Consider the following 19,912-nt stretch of genomic DNA (forward strand, 5'->3'; position numbering starts at 1 on the left):
TAGACTATTAGTACATAATTGCAACAGTTGAAGAGATGAGTAATGGAAGGACCTGCTGAAACGAAATATAAAAAATGGTGGACATCAAGGGGTCAAGAACCACCTTCATGGACTATAAGTAATTGCAATAGTTGAATAGCTGAATCGAGGAAGGCACCAGCTGAAGCGAAATATAAAAAATGGTGGACATCAAGGGGTCAAGAACCACCTTCATGGACTATAAGTAATTGCAATAGTTGAATAGCTGAATCGAGGAAGGCACCAGCTGAAGCGAAATATAAAAAATGGTGGACATCAAGGGGTCAAGAACCACCTTCATGGACTATAAGTAATCGCAATAGTTGAATAGCTGAATCGAGGAAGGCACCAGCTGAAGCGAAATATAAAAAATGGTGGACATCAAGGGGTCAAGAACCACCTTCGTAGACTATAAGTAATTGCAATAGTTGAATAGCTAAATCAAGGAAGGCATCAGCAGGAACGAAATATAAAAAATGGACACCAGGGGTTACGAAGCATCGCTAGCAAGTGAAAATGGCTGAATCACGGAAGGGCCTAGTGGAACGGAACAGAAAAAATGGCGGACGTCAAGGGGTTAACAAGGTACGAAAGCGTTGCTGCACGCAGGCACGGCTGGTAGTGGGAATCGGAGCGTTATCGGAGAAGGTCGAAGTTATCGCGGTTGGCTTCGCAGGGGAACGTCGTAACCTCGAGGAGGAGATCTGCGAAGGCGAGGCCAGCGAATGCGCGCCGGCGAAGAACGGGAAGGAAGGTGAGGCGCGATCACGGTTCTGACCTCAACAAGTCGAGAAAGAGAAAACTAAGAAGGATAGAGGGTGAGAGAGGAATCGAGGAAAGCCAGATCGTAAGTCGGGAGGAGAAAGACGAGAAGGAAGGAGAAGCCAAGGCAGACGGAGGGCCAAGGATCCAGCGTGCGCAAGAGGGAACGGAGAACGCGCCCGATTCGCGGTTAGGTTTCTCCCGTTTCGTCTTTTTCTGCCAACTTTTCAGGGATACGCGCGCTCGGCCGACGCGCGTAAATTTCTGGGAACCTGATACTTTCCCGAGGCACGTTTGAAAGGTAGAAATCATTCGTTGTCCGCGATGGGAATGAATCTCTGTCGCGCGCGGACGACGCCTCGGATATATCCTGGCATTTGTCACGCGAGTACGCCACGCGATCATAGATCTCCGCGAGGGAATGTAAATTGCGAATTCTCGCGCGATACACGGGGAATTCGAGTTTTTCGTTTACGAGCGCGATGGTTTTTAAAAGGATGGATTTTGCGAAAGCAGAGTCGCTGGATACTTTGTAAATCGCGTAATGGCGTGAGTCAGCCACCTGTACGAGTATCTTTGAACCAGGAACTAAAAACGCCTGACGCGTCCGTCTATGACGCGCCGTTTCTACTTATGAGGCAACGCCATTACGGTCCAATTTCCACGTTCGATTTTCTCGACAACGAAGCCCCGTACGAACAAATTTCATTCCTCCTTTTCGATTTATTTCATCCCGAAGAATCGTCCTCTGCAGGTTTCACGACGATTAACCGAACACCCTGTAGGAGCTAGAGTGATTTTTGTCGGCGCGTGTACGGCCGATGGAAGCGCGTTTTTCATGAGGCGCGCTCGCGCGCGTTTCGCGCGATACGAAGAACGCTGGCAAGAAACGATATACGATGGAAGTGCGTGCACGCACGCACACATAGCACACTGACGCCTGGTATGCGCCTGCGCGCGTACGACGATGTGCCGCTTACATTAAATAAATTACAGTGGCCGCGGCGGACCGGTAACACGGGAACGCTGTTACCTGGTTTCCTCCGCTCGTACACGCTCGCGCGCAAAAGCAAAACCCTTCTTCGGTTGCCACCGGGGCTGAACCCGCGAGAGAGACTCGTTTCTTGCCCCCTTTACGCCACAAAAACCCAATCTAACGCTTTCCAAACCCACGCGGTGGCAGCTTCGAATGAAATTTTTAATCTGGCTACATTAAACTTTTTTTCTATCGATACATTATCCTCGAGAAAATCGAGACTCCATTAAAGACGTACCTGTTGGCCATATTCTCGATTAAAAGGTACTTTAACTCTTAAGTGGACTCTCAATCTCAACTGAATTATTTTACTTAACTTTTCTTTAAGTTAACGAACTAATGAAGGATTACATACATTTTCAAATAATTACATTGACATATGTCGAACAATAACCCACTTAAGGGTGAATATGTCGACGTCGTCTTAGTTTTCCATGTTTAAAGACTTCGAAATTTGTTCAAATAATAGTGTGAAACATATGAATACTATTTCACAGCATTCCTAATTAAATTACATACTATTTTACAAGCACCAGGCTTCTAACATTCTAAATATTGCCACTGTAAGCGTGGAGCGTCGGTCACCAGTGACCACCGCGGTCGATCCATTAATCCACGTCTGACTGCAACGGTCCTGTTCTACTTCCCGTTCGAGCGTCCACGCTTGCAAATCGCGTTGAGTCCACGATTGGGAACCTCTGTCCAGAAAATCCAATTCTTCGTCGGAGAATATTCATCGAAAAGACTAAGTCATCCCGCGTGTCGCGTAGATGGAGAAACGAGCGTGACAAGGTTGACAGGCGGTTTTTACTCGAAGTTCGCGGTTTTTCAAGCGTACTTGGAATTGGATGACGAAGAGGCGGAGGAGAGGGAACGGCTGTCGAAGAACTCGACCGATCCGAGGTGGAACGGCCACGGAAAATTACGTTGTTACGAGGGGCTGGTTCGCGGCCGCGCACGCTCGAGCGAACGCAACACATCCACCATTAAGAGGTCTCGACGGAAGAGGCCCTTAATTGGTCAAGCCGGCACGCTACCGCGGGAAGTGTACGGGACCTAAAGACGTGTCTTCGTCGTGCTTGCGTGTTACGAGGTGCACGCACGCACTCCTCACCGTCGCGGCAACACCTGAAACGAACACAAGCGGAGGCCCCCAAACTAGCAAACTCTGCCTTTTGTTCCCCCGCGGCCGAATTTCCGCTCTTATCTCTCCGCGACGACTGTCTACGCTAGAAACGGTGAATCCCCTGTCGTTCCTCCACCCAGCACCGTGACAAGATCGCAGAAGGCCGCCATTTTACGGGAGCTCGCGAATTATCTCCCATTACTCCATCTTTGTTTTAATCTCATTTTTATCGCACGAATCGAGACCACTGAATATTTTCTAAAATATTGTGAGTTAAGTTAGCGTGTTTAATAGAAACAACTTTTCAAATGTAGGGTGATTTCGAACAGGTTTGTCGTAGACACAAAAAGGAAGAGGTTTTATTGATAGTCCCTAATGCATCGAACTATTATTTCATTTTCACTCTCCTCGAACTCGTTCGTTGCAACAAGTTGCGCCTTTTAATACTCTGCTATATCCTAGTTGGCTATCTATAAGCAAAGCGAGCACCGTGTTTGCGTCCGTCATTTTCAAGTGTGCTCACACGCCGTACGCTGAACACTTCCTGCGATAAAGCGCGCGCCAGAGCTAATGCTTTCTTTCCTTCCAGTCGTACGGTAAATTATTTCAATATTGTGGCAAATAACCGTAAATAATCGCGAAATGTATACGTGCATGTTTAGAGTGTATGTTGATATCGGACGTGGGCTGTAAAAGCTACTCGAATCCATCATCCGTCGGGGTATTAAAAGATCGACTACCGGTGGATGGGGAAAAAAAGAAAAATTGTAAGAGGGGTGTTGGGTTGAAAAAGGCTGAGAGGCACTGGCGTAGACCGTAGTTAGAGTCGTAACAATGCTTGACGCGAGGTGTAATTAACGCGCGGGTTTCGTTTTATTGTCGGGCGGACAAAAACGATGAGATCAAGGGAATTCGAATGCGACGGGTTGAACGACGTCGAGACGGTTTCCGAGTAGCTGCGTCGCAAGTTGGTATACCGTTAACGTGGCTCGAGCTGGAAACGCTGGACGATGAACTGGAGGAAAAGAATTGGTCTAGCTGCCTCCGCGAAACTACGTAACCGACGTCCAAAAGTCCGCCTCGCGACAAGTGCTCCCACAACAGCGTTTCTCAACTTTTCTCGATATCAAACTCCTTCACACTCACAGATAAAGGACTGTATATTATATATTTCACGCTTTGGGTGATCTTCTGTCGTTGAGGATGGCATAAAAGTATTAAACAACGTTTCTGTAAACATCAAAAACGAAATTTTAAGAGAAATCGACAGGGAGTAGGTGCCGAAAAAAAATTTCAAATCGTTCTAAAAAAATTATTTTTAGCTAGAGGTGCCAATTACAATCATTTTTGGTCAATACACATACCCTCGAAATCCTACTCACATTCGAGAAAAAAATTCATTACTGAAAATATAATGTCTGACCATAACTGTGTGGTTACCCCGAAAAAAAAGATTTCAAATCGTTCTGAAAAAATTATTTTTAGCTGCAGGGGTCAATTACAATGATTTTTGGTGAATAGACATACCCTCGAAATTCTACTCAGTTTCGAGAAAAAAATTCCTTACAGAAAATCTAATTTCTGGCCAGAAATGTCTGCCCGAATTTTCATGCGAATCTTTAAAACGTCATAACTTCTGAACGGATTGGACGATTTTAATGTTTAAAAAAGCAAACTACGCGTATTTTGATGGAGAATATATACAGATCACAAAAATATTCGAAAAGTTAGTCCTTGACACCGGAAAATGAGAAAAACCCCCATAAAAATGGTCCAATTTTCAAACAGCCATAACTCTAATTGTGAATGTATTTCAATGAAACTTTTCTCTGAAGTAGAGCTCATGGGTACCTACAGAAAAGTATTAGACCACTTTTCTGTAGGGCGTCAAACAAAATTACAAAAAATCGAAAACGCATTTTTAAGAAAAATCAACAGGGGGTAGGTGCCTAAATTTTTCGACGAAAAAAAAATTTTTCAAATCGTTCTAAAAAAAATATTTTCGGTTGCAGGGGTGAATTATAATCATTTTTGGTCAATAGACATACCCCCGAAATCTTGTGCATTTTCGAGAAAAAAATTCAGTACGGTCGGAACTCTAAACGGTAATAACTGTTTAACAAAACCTTCATTAACAAATTGGTATTCTTGATTTTCGTCGTATTTTGGCCTCTAAAATCCCCCATTAAAATTTTCCCAGTGGTTGCCGAACACCCTATATAATCGGAATTTTACTGTATAACGTAACTGAATTTGAGAAAAAATACGTTAATTAATACTAAGACTTGCAGAGCAATGGAAAACTGTAATTGAACACGATGGCGACTGCTGTAAATTGCTATGATCGTATCATTTGTTCCAGAAGGCAACGTTATTTGCCATAGTAGGTAGTCGTGTCTCGCATGAATTTTTCCAGCCTCGAGTCCGGACGGAAAGAAGCGTTCGGGAACACGCTTGGAACATATTTCATCGAATCCTCCGGAGGTCTGGCCAGTGAGCCCCATCATCGCGAGCAGGATGATTATCATCATCATCGCGATCGTTACACGTATCGCGGGTCGACGCCGCTAAAATTCAGACCGTCATTAGTCACGGAAGGCAATTCCTCTCGGAGTTTCCACGGCGACGCGGTCCGACGTCGGTTTCCTCGCTCGTCGTCGTCGTCTTCGTCTTCAAGTTCACTGCCGCCAGAGAGTTCCGGCCGTCGCTCGCGTCCCTTTCATTCTGACGAGCCGTCACCGTGACTCGCGTTACGTAATCACCGGGTCGTGGATTTTTCTTTCACGGTTACCTGTCGTCCCCTTTCGCCGACGTCTTCTGGCCGGCGATAATTGTCGTTGAAGACCAACGAAGAAGAGAAAAGACCACCGCTGGCGCTTCTCACGCCTTTGCAAAGGGCTCGAGAATGCCCTTTAACACCGCGCTAGCAGACTCCAAACACGCAACTCCTTCTTCAAACCGATGTTCGACGATGGTTTTTGTTATCATCACAAAACAGAATTTACAAATATTTGTTGTCCGAAGCTAGTGAAATCCTGGTCAATCTAATTTAACGACGACGTTTGAAGGTGATTTGGAGAGGTTTGATGGGGGCGTAGAAGGGTCGTAAGGAACGCGTATCTTTCCGTAATTAGGATGGCGCGCGGAGGAACGGAGGGCAGCCATTACGAGTCGATTGTTTCGTAATCCCTCGAAAATTTATTGGCACGTTTAATCCTGGCGTTGTTCGTGGGTCGGCCGCACGCTGGGCAGACTTTGGCGAACAAAAGACGGGGCCATTGTTTGCGCGAGTGGACGCGAGATATCCGTTCGTCACAATGAGAACGAGCCTCGCAAGTGGACGCGGAGACGCCCCCCCGACGTCGACAATTGGGTCGACCGTGTTCCACTGTCTTCGAGAAAATCCCGTGGGCCCAGGTATTTTTACCTGTCGATCGTTTTCACGGCTCGGTCGAACGCCGACGACGCTAATAATCGAGCCAAAGGCTTTTGGGAACGTTTGTTTGGAGGACTGAATCGTGGATTGTTCGTCTGTGTTTATTGTGGGTGTTGTCTGAGCCTCGTAACGGGATTTGCGATTTTATTTGTGCAATCGAACGAACACAAACACAGAAAGATTCTAAAAATTTGAGTAGTTCGAAAGGATTTCGAAGATTTTTAAACGTAGGCTTTCGAGGTGGATTTTTCCAGGAAAAATGGATTTTTTGAACCGGTTGCGCAAGAGCTCCCCCTTAATTGGCGTGGAACGGTGCGTAACCAGACACGTGGAGGAAGGTTTTATTATCGCGAACGCAGTCGGTCGTTCCGTTCCTCGGCGCGTCTCTAAGTTTTCCCGGGAATACGTAACAGTTCTTTCATACCTGTTTGGTGGCATAGCCGGTCACCGTGCTGCAACGATCCCCTCCACGCCTTTTTACTTCTGGAAACGTTGCGGCACGGTAAGCAACAAGAGTTGCATAAGCGTTTCTCTCGCCTCGATCTCGACCTTGACTTTGACTCTTGATTACGACCACGATCACGACCACGACCAAGCAACGACGCCAGTCGACGTCGAACGGTTTCGCAAGACTCGTACAGTCGGTCGAACGTACTCCTTTCAGTCGGTATTACGTGGTTTCTGAGGCATAATCGCCTGGATCGAACGGAAACGACGAGCTCTAAATGGACTTTAGCTGAAACAGTAATTAACATTCAACTTGTCTACGTTCGCAGAACACGTCTGCACCGACGCAATTTGCAAGGGGAATTGGAAACGATCCGATCGAATGTAGATCGAGTGGAACGGGGATTCTCAACTAGAGTACATCCAGTCCCCCAGTGGGCCACTCTGTATTTTTTAGAGGAGAGATACGAGTAACAAAATTGGGTCACGAAAAATAGTAGAATAATATTAATTATGCATATTAATTGGGATACAATCCCATTTGGGATGGAGGGTTTCTAAATTTTTTTAAATGCAACCCCTTACAGAAATAGGAAGAGATATTTCAGTTATTCATTTGGTGTTACATTAAGACCCTCCATTTTGGAGAACACTGATTTCTGGAAAACTTGTAGTAAACGTCATGTGAATTTCCCAATTGTTATTCGATTAAATCTGACAACCAAGTTCTTTCTCTATTAATTTTTATCGAATATATTATCTCGTGTTAGTGTATTTTGTTATGTAATCTACCATATCATAGATAGACAATCATTACACTGTTATTCGTACCAGTGAAACTTAGAAGGAGGTTACGAGCGAAAGGTTGAGAAATACTGTTTTAGAACGCGAAGTTAGGTACAGTGGGCAGAATTTGTGTAATTAGCTGACTAATGCTAGGCCTTTAATGGAGGAAAGATGATCAAAGACGCTTCGATGTTGCGATAGATTCGAAAACAGCCTTCATTACAGACTCTACACTCGATTGAAGATTCGTGCAAGATTCAATCAGGTTTCTCGTTTTCTTGCAATTCCAAAATTGCAGTCGTAAATTTTTGTTTACATCGTTGATCATTCAAACATCCTTAAATCAATGAAGAGGATAGACTTTGCAAAGAGCTCTCGTCTCGCCACGGAAGTGGCGTCCATTTTCCTCTTGGATGGACGTCGTGTTCCTGGACGAATGCATAATCGTTACGCAGCAGTAATCGAGGCGAAATGATGTTCCACAAAAGAGAAAGACGTCGAGCAATCGGTGGTCGACGAGTTAACAAGGGAACGCTTCGAGAGGAGAAAGTAGGCTCTCCTCTCGTTGGACCACTTTTCATAAAATGCGCATTCGATTCTCGTATAACGCGTCGATCACCGTGACTATTGATACCGATTCGATACGATCGATTGGCGTTCGATTTATTCCGCGATCCTTGCAGAAACTGTTTCACAGTTTAAAATAGATAATTTTCAATTTCAAGAAAATTTTAGAAAATAGAATACTTAAAGATTTATTCATTTAAAATTTTTTTTCATATATTATAAGTACATTACACTGGATATGATATAATATAAAAATTGCATTATTGTAAATGGACTCTCAGAAAATACAAAAATATTGTAAACTGCTGTGTCACTAGAAAACGCGACGCATCGAGTTTGATCATCTTGTTGAATATGTTTTCCTGGTGATCAATCATCCGTTTGTTGTGACTGTGAGACTGTTTTATACACAAGAAGCAGCATTGTTGCTTTGCCAAGCCAAATTGCCCAGAATTCGCAGCGAAAAATGTCTGAATTGGAATATAATCATAATCTTCGTCTTGAAGTATATAAAGTATGCTTAAGCAGCGCTTAATAAATGTGTGAGGATATTTTCTGCTTGGAAAATGTTGATTCTAAACAAAACTGCGAATAACGAGTTCGACGTGGCGTTGATTCGCGATTAGAGCACAGATTATAATTATTTTTCAGAAAAGTTGTAATAACTGAAAATAACAGGCTGCACGAATGCAAATAAAGACGATCGTGCCCGCAACACGATGAAAATAAAAACCGATGAACAAATCCTCTCTGGTGGATGGATTATTAATTCCAGTCGACTGCGAATCGGATGGAGACGGAACGATATCGTTTTATAACGCCTTTGCACTTTACATAATACTCTGCTCGCTGCCAAGAGGAAATATGAATCAGTTGTTGTAAAGAGAAAAAAAAATCTATTAGCGTGAATAGTTTGATAGAAATATATATGCAGGTATAGGTATAGAATAGAACTTTGCGTAATGGTATTGCATATAATTCTTTTTAATATCCTCCTACCTTCGAGACGATGTGAAACCGCGCAGGGTAATTAAATTCTTTTAAAATCACTGTTGAATTCATTTTATCATCGTCGGGGAAGACGATTCGTTGGAAACGTAAAACGTAATGCAGGAATACCATGTTCGAATCGACTGTCAACGAAGCATTAAATAAACTGTAAAATTCCAGTAACGTAACAGTAAACTGCACGTAATTTTTGCGCTCGAAAATTCAATTTTCCAATCAGGTTTTCGCATTGTCGTGGTCACAGTGGGAGATCGAATGCAATAAGCTCTTCCCGGTATTCCGTCGCGTCGAACAAAGGAAACGCATTTGTGTGGACACCTAACGATACACAAATAGTTGTGACTTCCTCCTCGGAGTGTCTTAACTTTTACTACCTGCCCTTTACGTCTCATTTCAAAAGGACAAACAGACCACGACACCTCTGAGGTTTACCTCGACAGTGTAACCTGCTCTTTTCAAAGACTCTCGATACAAATCGAGCTATTCAACAGACTACAGGTGACTTTGCTAACGATAAAACCTATATTCTAAATAGAAAAGACTTAAGAGAGTATCTCATTAACGTCCGTCTCCGGAAATTCGACGAAAAGAGCTCTAAAAGTGTCGAGGAAACGAGTATATACTCGCGCTCGGGTGATTCCCTGGTAAAAATTCTACAATCGTGGGAGAAATCTTCGGATGGTCCCGAGTTTCTCGCTGTCCGAGATTCCATCTCGTGTCCCCCGTGAAGAAGGTCGTAAACGTCGGATTTTTCTCGAAACTACGAGTTTCCCATACGGAGATCCGTCGAGATTGGAGGGTACCTGCCGAATTCGTGCTACGGTCGGGGACATAATTCACCGTCGACGCTTCTTGGCCCAAATTCGAACAAGTGCCTCGAGCCCGAAGGATGGAAAAGGTTCTCGGGCGATTCACAGCCCAGAAAATCAAAAAGATTCCTCCCATCGCGTCGCATGTATCTCTCGTACGTTTAAAATTATAAAGATGTAATTTAAAAATATTCGAACGGTCCCGACACTAAAATAACTCGTTGGTGCCCGTGCAAAGCGACGTCCACGAAATCCCGCGGCCATAATCGTTAACCTGGCGCAGCAGCAACATAGACGGTGTGTGATTTAACGTGCTTAATCCTTCGGGTGAGAAGAGCGTGCGAGCCGAGTGACAGGAAAATGATCGGTCATCCGCAGATTTCTTAAATCGACTTTGCCTGTCTGAATTATTCAACGATAAATTACATCGGAAACAAAAACTGGTTCGATGCGATTTGCAACTTGTTTTTTTGCACTTCGTACTGTCACGCCGAATCCTTTTCTTTCCTTGCACTGATCGATTTATGAAACGCAACCTTTTCAGGTTTCCTTTTTAAAATATTTAAGGTCGATGTATCCGGCAATTGGCTGTATTTATTTTGTTGGAGAAGTTGAATCTCATTGGATAAAGATATATTTTTGTTTTACTTGATTAGCAATTGTATTAGCAGAGATAACGCTGAGTGGTTCGTAGCAATTCAAGATAGCAGCGTTCTAGAAATCTGTCATTTTTATTATTCGAGGCAAAAAATGGGAACTGTTATGCGAGGGGAATTAACGTACTTGAGCGGTAATGGACGAATACGTAATAAACGAACGGAAAAAAAGCATGGACACGTGGTGGACGTCAGTAACCCTCGAACGTAACGAATGTAAATAATTGTTGTACACGACAAGCAGAACATCGCACGATCCGGATGGTGAATGCTGTGCGGTATAAATATGTACAGGGTGACTCGACTATCTTCCATCCAAACCTCGATAATAAATCTCGTGTTTAAATGGAGACAGATAGAAGAGATCAAATTAAGAATAGAGTACAAACTATCGTGTCAAAATTATCACGCTTCAACTGATACAAAAATATACGATTATATTATTTGCCTGAATTGCAAGTCTCACGATGGCTGAGATGTCTGACCCAGTACTGGTCGCAGTCCCTTCCGAGCTCGATTTTTCTTTCTACGTATAATGCATTTGATTTAGAATCTTAATTTTTAATGGAGGAACATCTTAAAGGTTAAAAATAAAATTTCGAGATAGTTTTGATCCACGTTGAATAATCGAGATTCTACTATATTTTATATAAAAGAAACTAGTCTTAAAGTTCATGTAGAGTACGATGTAGAGGAGGTTGAGTTTTGTTTGGTCTGTTTGTGGCGAGGAAATGTTTGAGCACCCCGTAGAGACGCGTAGTTACGTGGCCGCGGCGTAACAGCACGGTTCAAACTTAGGCCGCTACGTGTATACCGCTTGACAGCATAACCGACATAGTGGTTAGAGACGGGAACCTAGCCTTAACCGTGAGCCTGAGCGTCCATCATAAACCAGTACCTGGACACGTACGTAAGTACATACGTATGTTTACGGGAGAACCGTGCGTGCAATCGCGGAGTATCGCACAGGTGGTATAGACACGACTCGAGGAAGTTGTGAATTCTCTACGGCGAGCATGTTTCATAGTTCCACGGCTGAAACGTTCGCCAGAGTTATCCTGCGGAAGTGCGACACGTCGTGAGTTCGCAACCTCGTAATATGGCTCATCTTCCTTCTCGCGATAGGTATCCTCCGGTGCACCGAGGAATTTTCAAGAAGTAAACGCGACAGGTGCACCACATAGTGCAATTTAGGATCAGGATTCTTCAATCCTGGGGGCACGACCCCCCTGCAAATCTGGAATCGTCCAAAGAATGATGAAAGAAAAATTGTTTAACTTATCCTAGTACTAACGATCACGGAAATAACAAAACCCAAGTATCCGTATATTCCTGCGAGCTTTCATAAAAATCAGTGTTCCAAGAACGTGGTCGTTACTTAAAATAAAGATTCCTTCCTTCCTCGATCGCTTATCGAGCGACCTTTTCCAAGAAAGGGGACAAGTTCGAACGTCCCGCTGCGTCAATGAAAAGCGCAGATAGCGCGCGCGCGAAGTCGTAGCGGCGAGAGAAGAAAAAAGAAAAGAAAAAGAAAAGCGCAAGAAAAACACAAGCCCGCATATCTCCGAGCGACGAATAAACCGGCTACCGGTAAAGACAATGTGCAATCGGGAGGGGAGGAACGGGGGGAGGAAACGGTAAGGAGAAAGACGAGAGACACGGTCAGGGATAAGACTCGCGCGTCTCCGTTTGAAAAGAGACGGGGAAACGGCGTCGACGTTGGAGGGAAACCGGCGAACAGAAGTGGACGAAGGAAGGAGAGAGGATGCTCGCACGCTTCAGCACACGTACGATGCTCCGTTACGCGCATGCGCAGTCCCCGGAGCGGTTTCCATCTCCAGCGGCGGTGGCGGCAACGGTCCCCGCGCGACCAAATAATCAGGATGGACTGTAGCGTGCTCGATGGGCCTGGAGGGGGAAGGAGGGCCAGTCGAGGGTCGTTGGTGGGGGTAGAACGGTGGTGGGGGGTCAGGACTCGGGGCTCGGGGCTCGGGGCCCGGCCTGGCGAGGAACCAACGGAGCCTCAGTCGTTCACCAGAGGTCGGTCGTTTCGTGTGCGTTTACTCGATCTGCGGCCAGCCGTCGATCGTCCCGGATAACTGTAAATCCGTGAGAAAGGAGAGAGGGGGGCGACTGAGACCTTGGACTGGCCGAGAGGACAGAGAGGCCAAGACTTCGCGAACGCCGTGCTTCGTTGTTGACAGTGACTGGGAACAGCAATCGCTCGCTAAGTGATCGACGGAGAACGGGAATAAAGTTCGCGAGTCGAAGGTGGTTTTGACCGGGAATGCGAGCACGCGTGACGCTCGCGCAGGGACCATTGACACTTGACACGGACACTTGGGATTCTGTCTCGCCACCGAAAGTGACACGTTCTACGTAATCGCGCGTTACTTTCGTTTTCGTCTGGTTTCGGTTCTTTTTTTTTAATTGTTGGTTTTGTTAGTTTTGGGCCGAAACTGACAGTGAACGACGACGCCAACAGGTACATCGTCGGGTGGACTCGAAGTGGTTGTTGGTGCGGTCGATGGTTCTGAGGAACGCGGCTCCGACCGGCCGTGGGAATGGTGGCGTGAAACTATAGGGTGAAGTGACAACGTTAGCGCGCGCCAACGTCCGTCAAGATGCCGAAGATCTTCCTCATCAAGAACCGGCTGCATCAGCAGCAGCTCAGGCTGCTGGAGGCACAGCACCTTGGAAAGAGCCCGCCACCCTGTAGCGGCAAAGAGAGCCCACTTGGCAGCTCCGAACCCCTCAGTCTTATCGTGAATAAGCACCAATGTAAGTCAATCGCGACTATCAATCGTTCTTATTCGGTACTCCTCTGTTCAGAACCTTAGATATCATTTAGGATGGTCCAAACATAGCTAAACTTCCATCAACGTAGAATGAAATTTGGAAACGGTGTTAGCGTAGGGTAGACAGGTCGAATATTCCAAATCTTATCATGCAAACTCCAAGGGTAGTGCTATGAGAAATTAGAAAGATTTTCGTTCTTTCTTGAAATATTTAAAGTATTTAAAAATGGCGACATAGAGTCCTAGGTTAGCGTTGGACTGATAAAATCTAAGAATTCCAATAAACTTAGTTCTATGTAACTTCGATAATCCATACCTGTCTAAGACATTAAAATCTGCTATAATTAAGACTAGTAATACGAATCTCCAAGATGGCGTGTTAGGAGAAGTTATGAAGGTTCCCCTTCGGTGCTCCTCGGTAACGATCGATTTAATTCGAAATAATCTTCGAGATTTACGACTGCTGCATTAAGGGGTGGCGACACGAATTCTCAAGATGGCGTTATGAGAGACTATAACGATTCCGCCGCGGTATTCCGCGATAACCATCGACGAGGCGCGGTAACTGCGAAGCCGGTTTCGATGGTTTATTAAAATTCTTGCTTTCCGTCGACTTTGAGTGGCAGTTTTCATGCACTTGACCGCTCGAGAGATAGAATACTCGCACGAGAATATTTCGGGGCCGGGTTTGCAGGTGCAGGCGAAACGATCGGTACAGGTGCCGTTGCAATTTAGGAGCCCGTGTGCAAATTTACTTTGTAACAACGACTTTGACCAACGCTTTGTGTAAATTGCGCTGCTTCGACGTTCGCATTAGCATCTGAAAAGGGGTTGCAAAATCTTCGAAAACCCGTGGCTTCGAACTCGTATTATTAGGATCTCCCCATTAAAAAATTTGGAATGAAGTTTCCGCTGAAGAAGTTTGAACATTTTTCGAGAAAGGTGATAGTCGAACGTGGTACAATCGCTAGACTAAGATCTAACCGTTCTCTCGATCTATTATTACTTACTTTCTATAGGAAACATTGGATTCCATCGTCTATAAATCAATTTATTAATTTACAAACATTATCTACAGTGCCAGGAATATTGACATTGAAGTGGAAAGATCCAAGATAATATTAATTAATGTAATCGTAAGATGCATAGTATGTTATCGAAGTCAAATGATTTGTACGGTTTATTCCAGAAGAAACATAACTCGAAAACGTGATCGATCACAGTTAACGATGGAATTAAAAATCAATTGTGTAATCAATGCACTGACGTCGCACTGTTTCTCGTTGAAAAACCTCCTCGCGCGACCGCCATCGGGGAACAACGGTATTGTGTGTAAACAATTTCTTTTTGTCCAGATGTAATGCACTCGAACATATAAATTATTCCAAAGGAACGGAGTTGCTCGGTAATCCTCTAAAACTTTATAGAATAACAATTATATTTTATAATTGTCCATCCCATGGTGGACACAGTCGAAGGGTTCAGCTGAAATTTATCTCTCAATTTAATCCGATCATTACTGCTATCGATGGTTCCATCGCGTAATTTCTTTCAGAAGGCAAACATAATTTGGGTCGGAGAGGGTTAATTTTTTGCTGCACGGTGATTAGTTCGGGTTACCACCCATTCAGGCACAGTCATTAGCGTCAATGATCGTTTCTAAAATTTACATGAGTGTTTCACATTAATTATCCTTGTTAACTAAATGTCTTTTATATTCCAAAAGTGTAATAATAAATAAGTCTAAAATTTTTATTCGTTAATCGAGAATAAATCCCGCCTCTGAAGCGTGACTAATCGATCGAGGCGCCAAAGAAATTGGCGTCGCGTTTAAATTTCGCAACGCGCCCCGAAGAAGGAAATTACGGTTCGAGGAAACAAAATGGGGGGCCACGAATCCGTGGATTTTCGGGTTACGGAATCGAAAACAATTTCCAGTTACGTGATTTCGTCGGACGTTGATTGGGTTTTCAGCCCGGGGCGGCTATTCCGCTCGGCGTAGCTCGACGATAGCTCGACGCGGTTCTCTTTGCAACGGTATAGTGAGTAGACGGGCCAAAGTCGCTGGTCCTAAACTGGTTTAGAAAAATGGACTGGAACCGGTTCCACGTTTTCGTTGCTTCTTCCCCCTCCTTCTTTTTTTCTCGTCTCGCACGGGCGATCGGCCGTTTCGAGGATACAAAGTCGATGGCCCCGCGACTGATTATCGCGCCGCAGGTGCAAATTTACTTTTTGAGCCACATTATTCCTCATTAGGCGACACGCGTGTCGATTAAACCCGAAAAGGACGCGTGGTTCCGTCGAAGGGATCTGAAACGCTTGTCAAAGTTTCTTTTCGCGATTGCGAATTCGAGATTCTCGATAAACGGTATGCTAATTAGCGAGATCGTTGCGTTCGTCTATCGTGTGTGACGTTAGTCTCGGTATTCCTGGCGGAGGCGCTAATTTCGAAGACTTGTGACGTCCGAGCGAGATAATTCGATCACGAGACCCGGGAACTTGGAACTTTTCTGTAACGAAATAAATGTAACACGGTCGAACGTATTACAAACTCGAGTAAAAGATAGACACCCATCTCGATAAAGTGTGATTTTGATAAAGAACACGCAAAGATTTCGTATAGAATAGTTGAAATCGACGATTGTGCGCTCGTTGGAATAATTCTATTCTCCCAAGGCCTCGTTCTACCCAGCATCGGCGTTCCGTTACCGGCTCAACTCGAAGAAACCATTGAATATTAATACGCGTCAAGTCGATGCACTTTCCGCATTTATTGCGTCTACCCGTTAGATGAGATTCAGCGGTTTATCGAAACGACGATCTGCTGGAGCACACGCTGACGTGTTCCCCACGGCTATAAAAGAGTTTGTTACTTATGCAGAGCGTGTATAAAGTTTGTTCGCGCAGTTCTGTCGCGTATAAGGAGATCTTTGTATCCAGCGACGTTGGAGACTTCGATGCGCGGCACACGGCATCCCTGCTCGGGCCCGGAGACTTCAATGCGCGGCAAACGGCATCCCTGCTCGGGCCTGGAGACTTCGATGCCGGCACAAGATAGGCGTCGCCACTCTTTTTACGTCTATGACGTTCCACAGAAATTGTAACGTCGTTAGTTAAATAACAATTAACCCCTTGCCATACAATAACGAGTCTGACTCGTCATCGAGTCTTATACATTCAAATCAACACATGTCTACATTCTCGAGGTATTCGTAAAGCAACTCTATTCTTTTTCATAATCATTCCTTGTACGAGCAAATTTAAACAAAATTAAATAGTATCGTGAATTGAACAATCAGTATTCTACCTTGGTACGTACTTCGTGTTCGAGTTAATTCCAAAAGAATCTTATTTGAATTCGAAGAAAATTCTGTCCATCCTCGATCGTTATTAAGGGTTATATCTGTTGGATGACGTACTCGGAACAACCGGAGGGACGTTGAGTGGAGATTGTAATATTTTGTAGGAGGAGAAACTCGACGACAGTTTCATTCATTACGAGTGAAATATTACCGGTCGTATCGATCGTCACGGTTTAATTCGATCACGTACTTAGGCGTTACGCGACGTTACGCAACGCCGCGGCCGTTACAATAAGAATCTTCGAGTTTCGCACGGTTCTCGGCGCGAATTGCGCAACGTTCGAGCACCGGGGAACACGCGCCAGTCGGCGATCGTCAATGTCTCTTTGCGATTGCACGACGGCCAAGGCGAACGCGCGCGCCGGTATTAGAATCTCGTCGTGCACGGTAAAAGATGGGGAGGGAGAGATTAGAAGGACGCTGTCGGTTCGAAGTTGTAAAATAGAAATGCGACCGAGAAGAACGGGGCTCTCTCTCGCGTTCCACGAATCGCCACTCTTATCGAACGGTCGCTCCACGCAAGAATTTATCATCGAACCGGGGAAATCGAACGCGAGAAACGGTATTATGTAAATAAACATGCATATGTCCACGATCGAACGTCTCGATTGTGAAGCTACTATTGCAACGACCTGCACAAGCACTTTTGTGAACTCTTTGGCGACACGAGGGGGACGCAAAGCTTCCTTCTTAACGTTTCTGATCGCAAATTGGACCATTTTTCTCCACTGTGTAAAATTTTGAATACCTAAGCTTTGTTATCATATTTCTAAAACATCTGCACCTAAGAATTTTAGTCGAAGCGATTTATTCGATCGAACGGTTACTCGAAGGATAAGAATTTTGACCATCACCGGAGTTTTTCCCGTAAACTTGGGCTACATTTGCCGAGCGTTGAATGGGAAAAGGCAGCTTGAATCACGGCGCGGCGTCAACCGTCGTTTTATGCAGTTGCGTTGCGATGCACGCGCATTCTACTTATTGTCAAGCCTTAAGCCGCGCCAAAAGAGGATCGACACTGTCGCTGTGTGCGTGGAATGCGTTAAATTCGACGCGACGAGTCGTCGACGAGACAGGCATCGCTAAGGAACGCAGGGCTCGACGCGAAGAGGAAACGAACGCGTATACGCTTGACACGGAAACAACCATTTAACTATATAACAGTTTCGCTCGGACGAAGACGTACGGTTTCTTTGAATCGCATTCGCCGCCGTAATTGCTTCGCGATTATCGAATTTTCATCGCTCCGGGGACGGGAATGACATTTAATTTATCGATGGAAAAGTACCTTGAAACTCTATTCCAGAATAGATCTAATAAAATCTATCGACAGTGATAATTTTTCTGGTCAAAACAAACGCGATTATTAATTTGAACCACGCAAGATTACGCAATACGATTTTCCGAGGTCGATGGATTTTTTTTTCGCGTTCGACGGAGATATTTACCAAGTCTGTGGTAAAAATGTGTCACTTTCCAAACGCTATCCCACAGCTAGACGAACGCGTCGTGCACGAGAAGAGCGGCGACGTTCGCCTGTCGTTGACACGCAGGTAATCGCGCACCTGTGCCAAAGGCTAGTACACCAGGATGTGCAGTCATTGTGACGAATTACAATGCACCGCTCGCTCTGTTCATCGTGCGTGCAGTTCGTAAGCGTTCGCGTGTGTGCTCGTGTGTGTAGGCATGTGGGTTCGGAGGTACGGGTCTTTTCTAACACAGGGAACGACAACCGACCGATATTTACGCGAAAAACGTTCCTTTATCGCGGAACGACCGCGACCATACCTGTTGGACTCCATTCTAACAACCCTTTGCACTCGATAATTATTTCAACTCGTTCTTAGATAAACTATATCAGACCTTGACTTGGTATAATTCATGGAACCAGTAAAAAACAAGTTAAATAAACAAGTTAATTTCGAAATACTTCGATGGGTGGTAGAAATTGTACGGAAGGGACGATAATTCAACGATACCTTGCACTAGATAATTATTTCATTTTATTAGGTAAACTATATCAGACTTTGACTTGGTGTAATTCATGGAATAGAAATTCGGTGTTAATTTAATTTTCTATTTTCCATTGGATTCGAAATACGTCGTAGAAATGATACAGAGGGGGTAGTGAGTATTGCGTGGTTCGAATGAAAAATATCGTGGAATTCAACCGCATTGTAAAATCACTATTCGTGACTCAGTTTTCTATTTCGTTTTATTTGCGATCCACTCGATTATCAGTTCATAACCATAAAACGAACCTAACACGACACGGTGATCGTTCGTCGACGAGGGACGTTTAGTGGTCGGGGTGAAAGCCACGATAGGCACGTCGTACGGCTTTGAAACGACACGCTGGACCTCTTGGCCACTCGGAGAACAGGTTCGGCTCGACGTCGAAAGCGCCGTAAGCAGGTAGAACTAGCGATGGGAACAAGTTCGATACCTATACTTGTAAATACAAAGCCAATCCAACACTCAAATCAAATTCCACTCGTGGAAAATAAATTTTCATTTTCTAAATTCCCCAAATAAACAGTCTCTGTACTATTTTCTAACTCCCCAATGAACATATCGAGCAAGTATTTGGATATTTTGAAGAATCCAAATTGTTTGCAAGTGGTACACAAATATTAGAGGATCAGACTGAGTTCGGGGAGCCTGTTGCAGAAGGTTCGAACGTAACTAGCTTCGAACCTGCAAATTGCTCGATCCCATCGCTAGTCAGAACCGTGTGGCTACATCGTCTGGCTCGCACACGCGCGACTCACCTGTTCATCGACGCTGGAAGGTGCTCTCGCACACACATAATCGCTGAAACCCGCACTAGCGACTACCGCGGTGGAGGCTAATGGCGCAAGAGGGCCGTGACCGAAATTCTTTCGAAGCCAAGGGGGCCAAGTGCAGAAAACGACTGCTCGACACGATAAATCACTGTTGCCGCTGTGACGACTGGCTACGTAGTCCTCGCGAACGCGTAGCTGTAATCCTCCAACACGATCAACAAAATCCTCTAGCCAATTGCATGGATAAAATCCAAACTTTTCCATCATACGATTTTTAAATGATTTTTAGACGAATTTTTATTTGTGTATTTGTTC

General features: G+C 44.7%; 1 protein-coding gene across 5 annotated transcripts in view; it reads left to right on the forward strand.

Moving 5' to 3' along the window:
- The window catches only part of LOC143340309 (uncharacterized), a 49,241-nt gene that overhangs the window by 11,008 nt on the left and 18,321 nt on the right, over positions 1 to 19,912 (forward strand). For 4 of the 5 annotated variants that reach the window (XM_076762100.1, XM_076762104.1, XM_076762102.1 and 1 more), the window contains exon 1: positions 12,674 to 13,432. In XM_076762100.1, coding sequence (XP_076618215.1) covers positions 13,276 to 13,432 — 157 coding nt within the window. In that variant the 5' untranslated portion in view covers positions 12,674 to 13,275. Of the gene's footprint in view, positions 1 to 12,673; positions 13,433 to 19,912 lie in introns of those variants that run through there. The other variant, XM_076762101.1, reaches the window with a different exon arrangement.

Source organism: Colletes latitarsis, chromosome 3 (genome assembly GCF_051014445.1).
Source record: "Colletes latitarsis isolate SP2378_abdomen chromosome 3, iyColLati1, whole genome shotgun sequence".
NCBI lineage: Eukaryota > Metazoa > Arthropoda > Insecta > Hymenoptera > Colletidae > Colletes > Colletes latitarsis.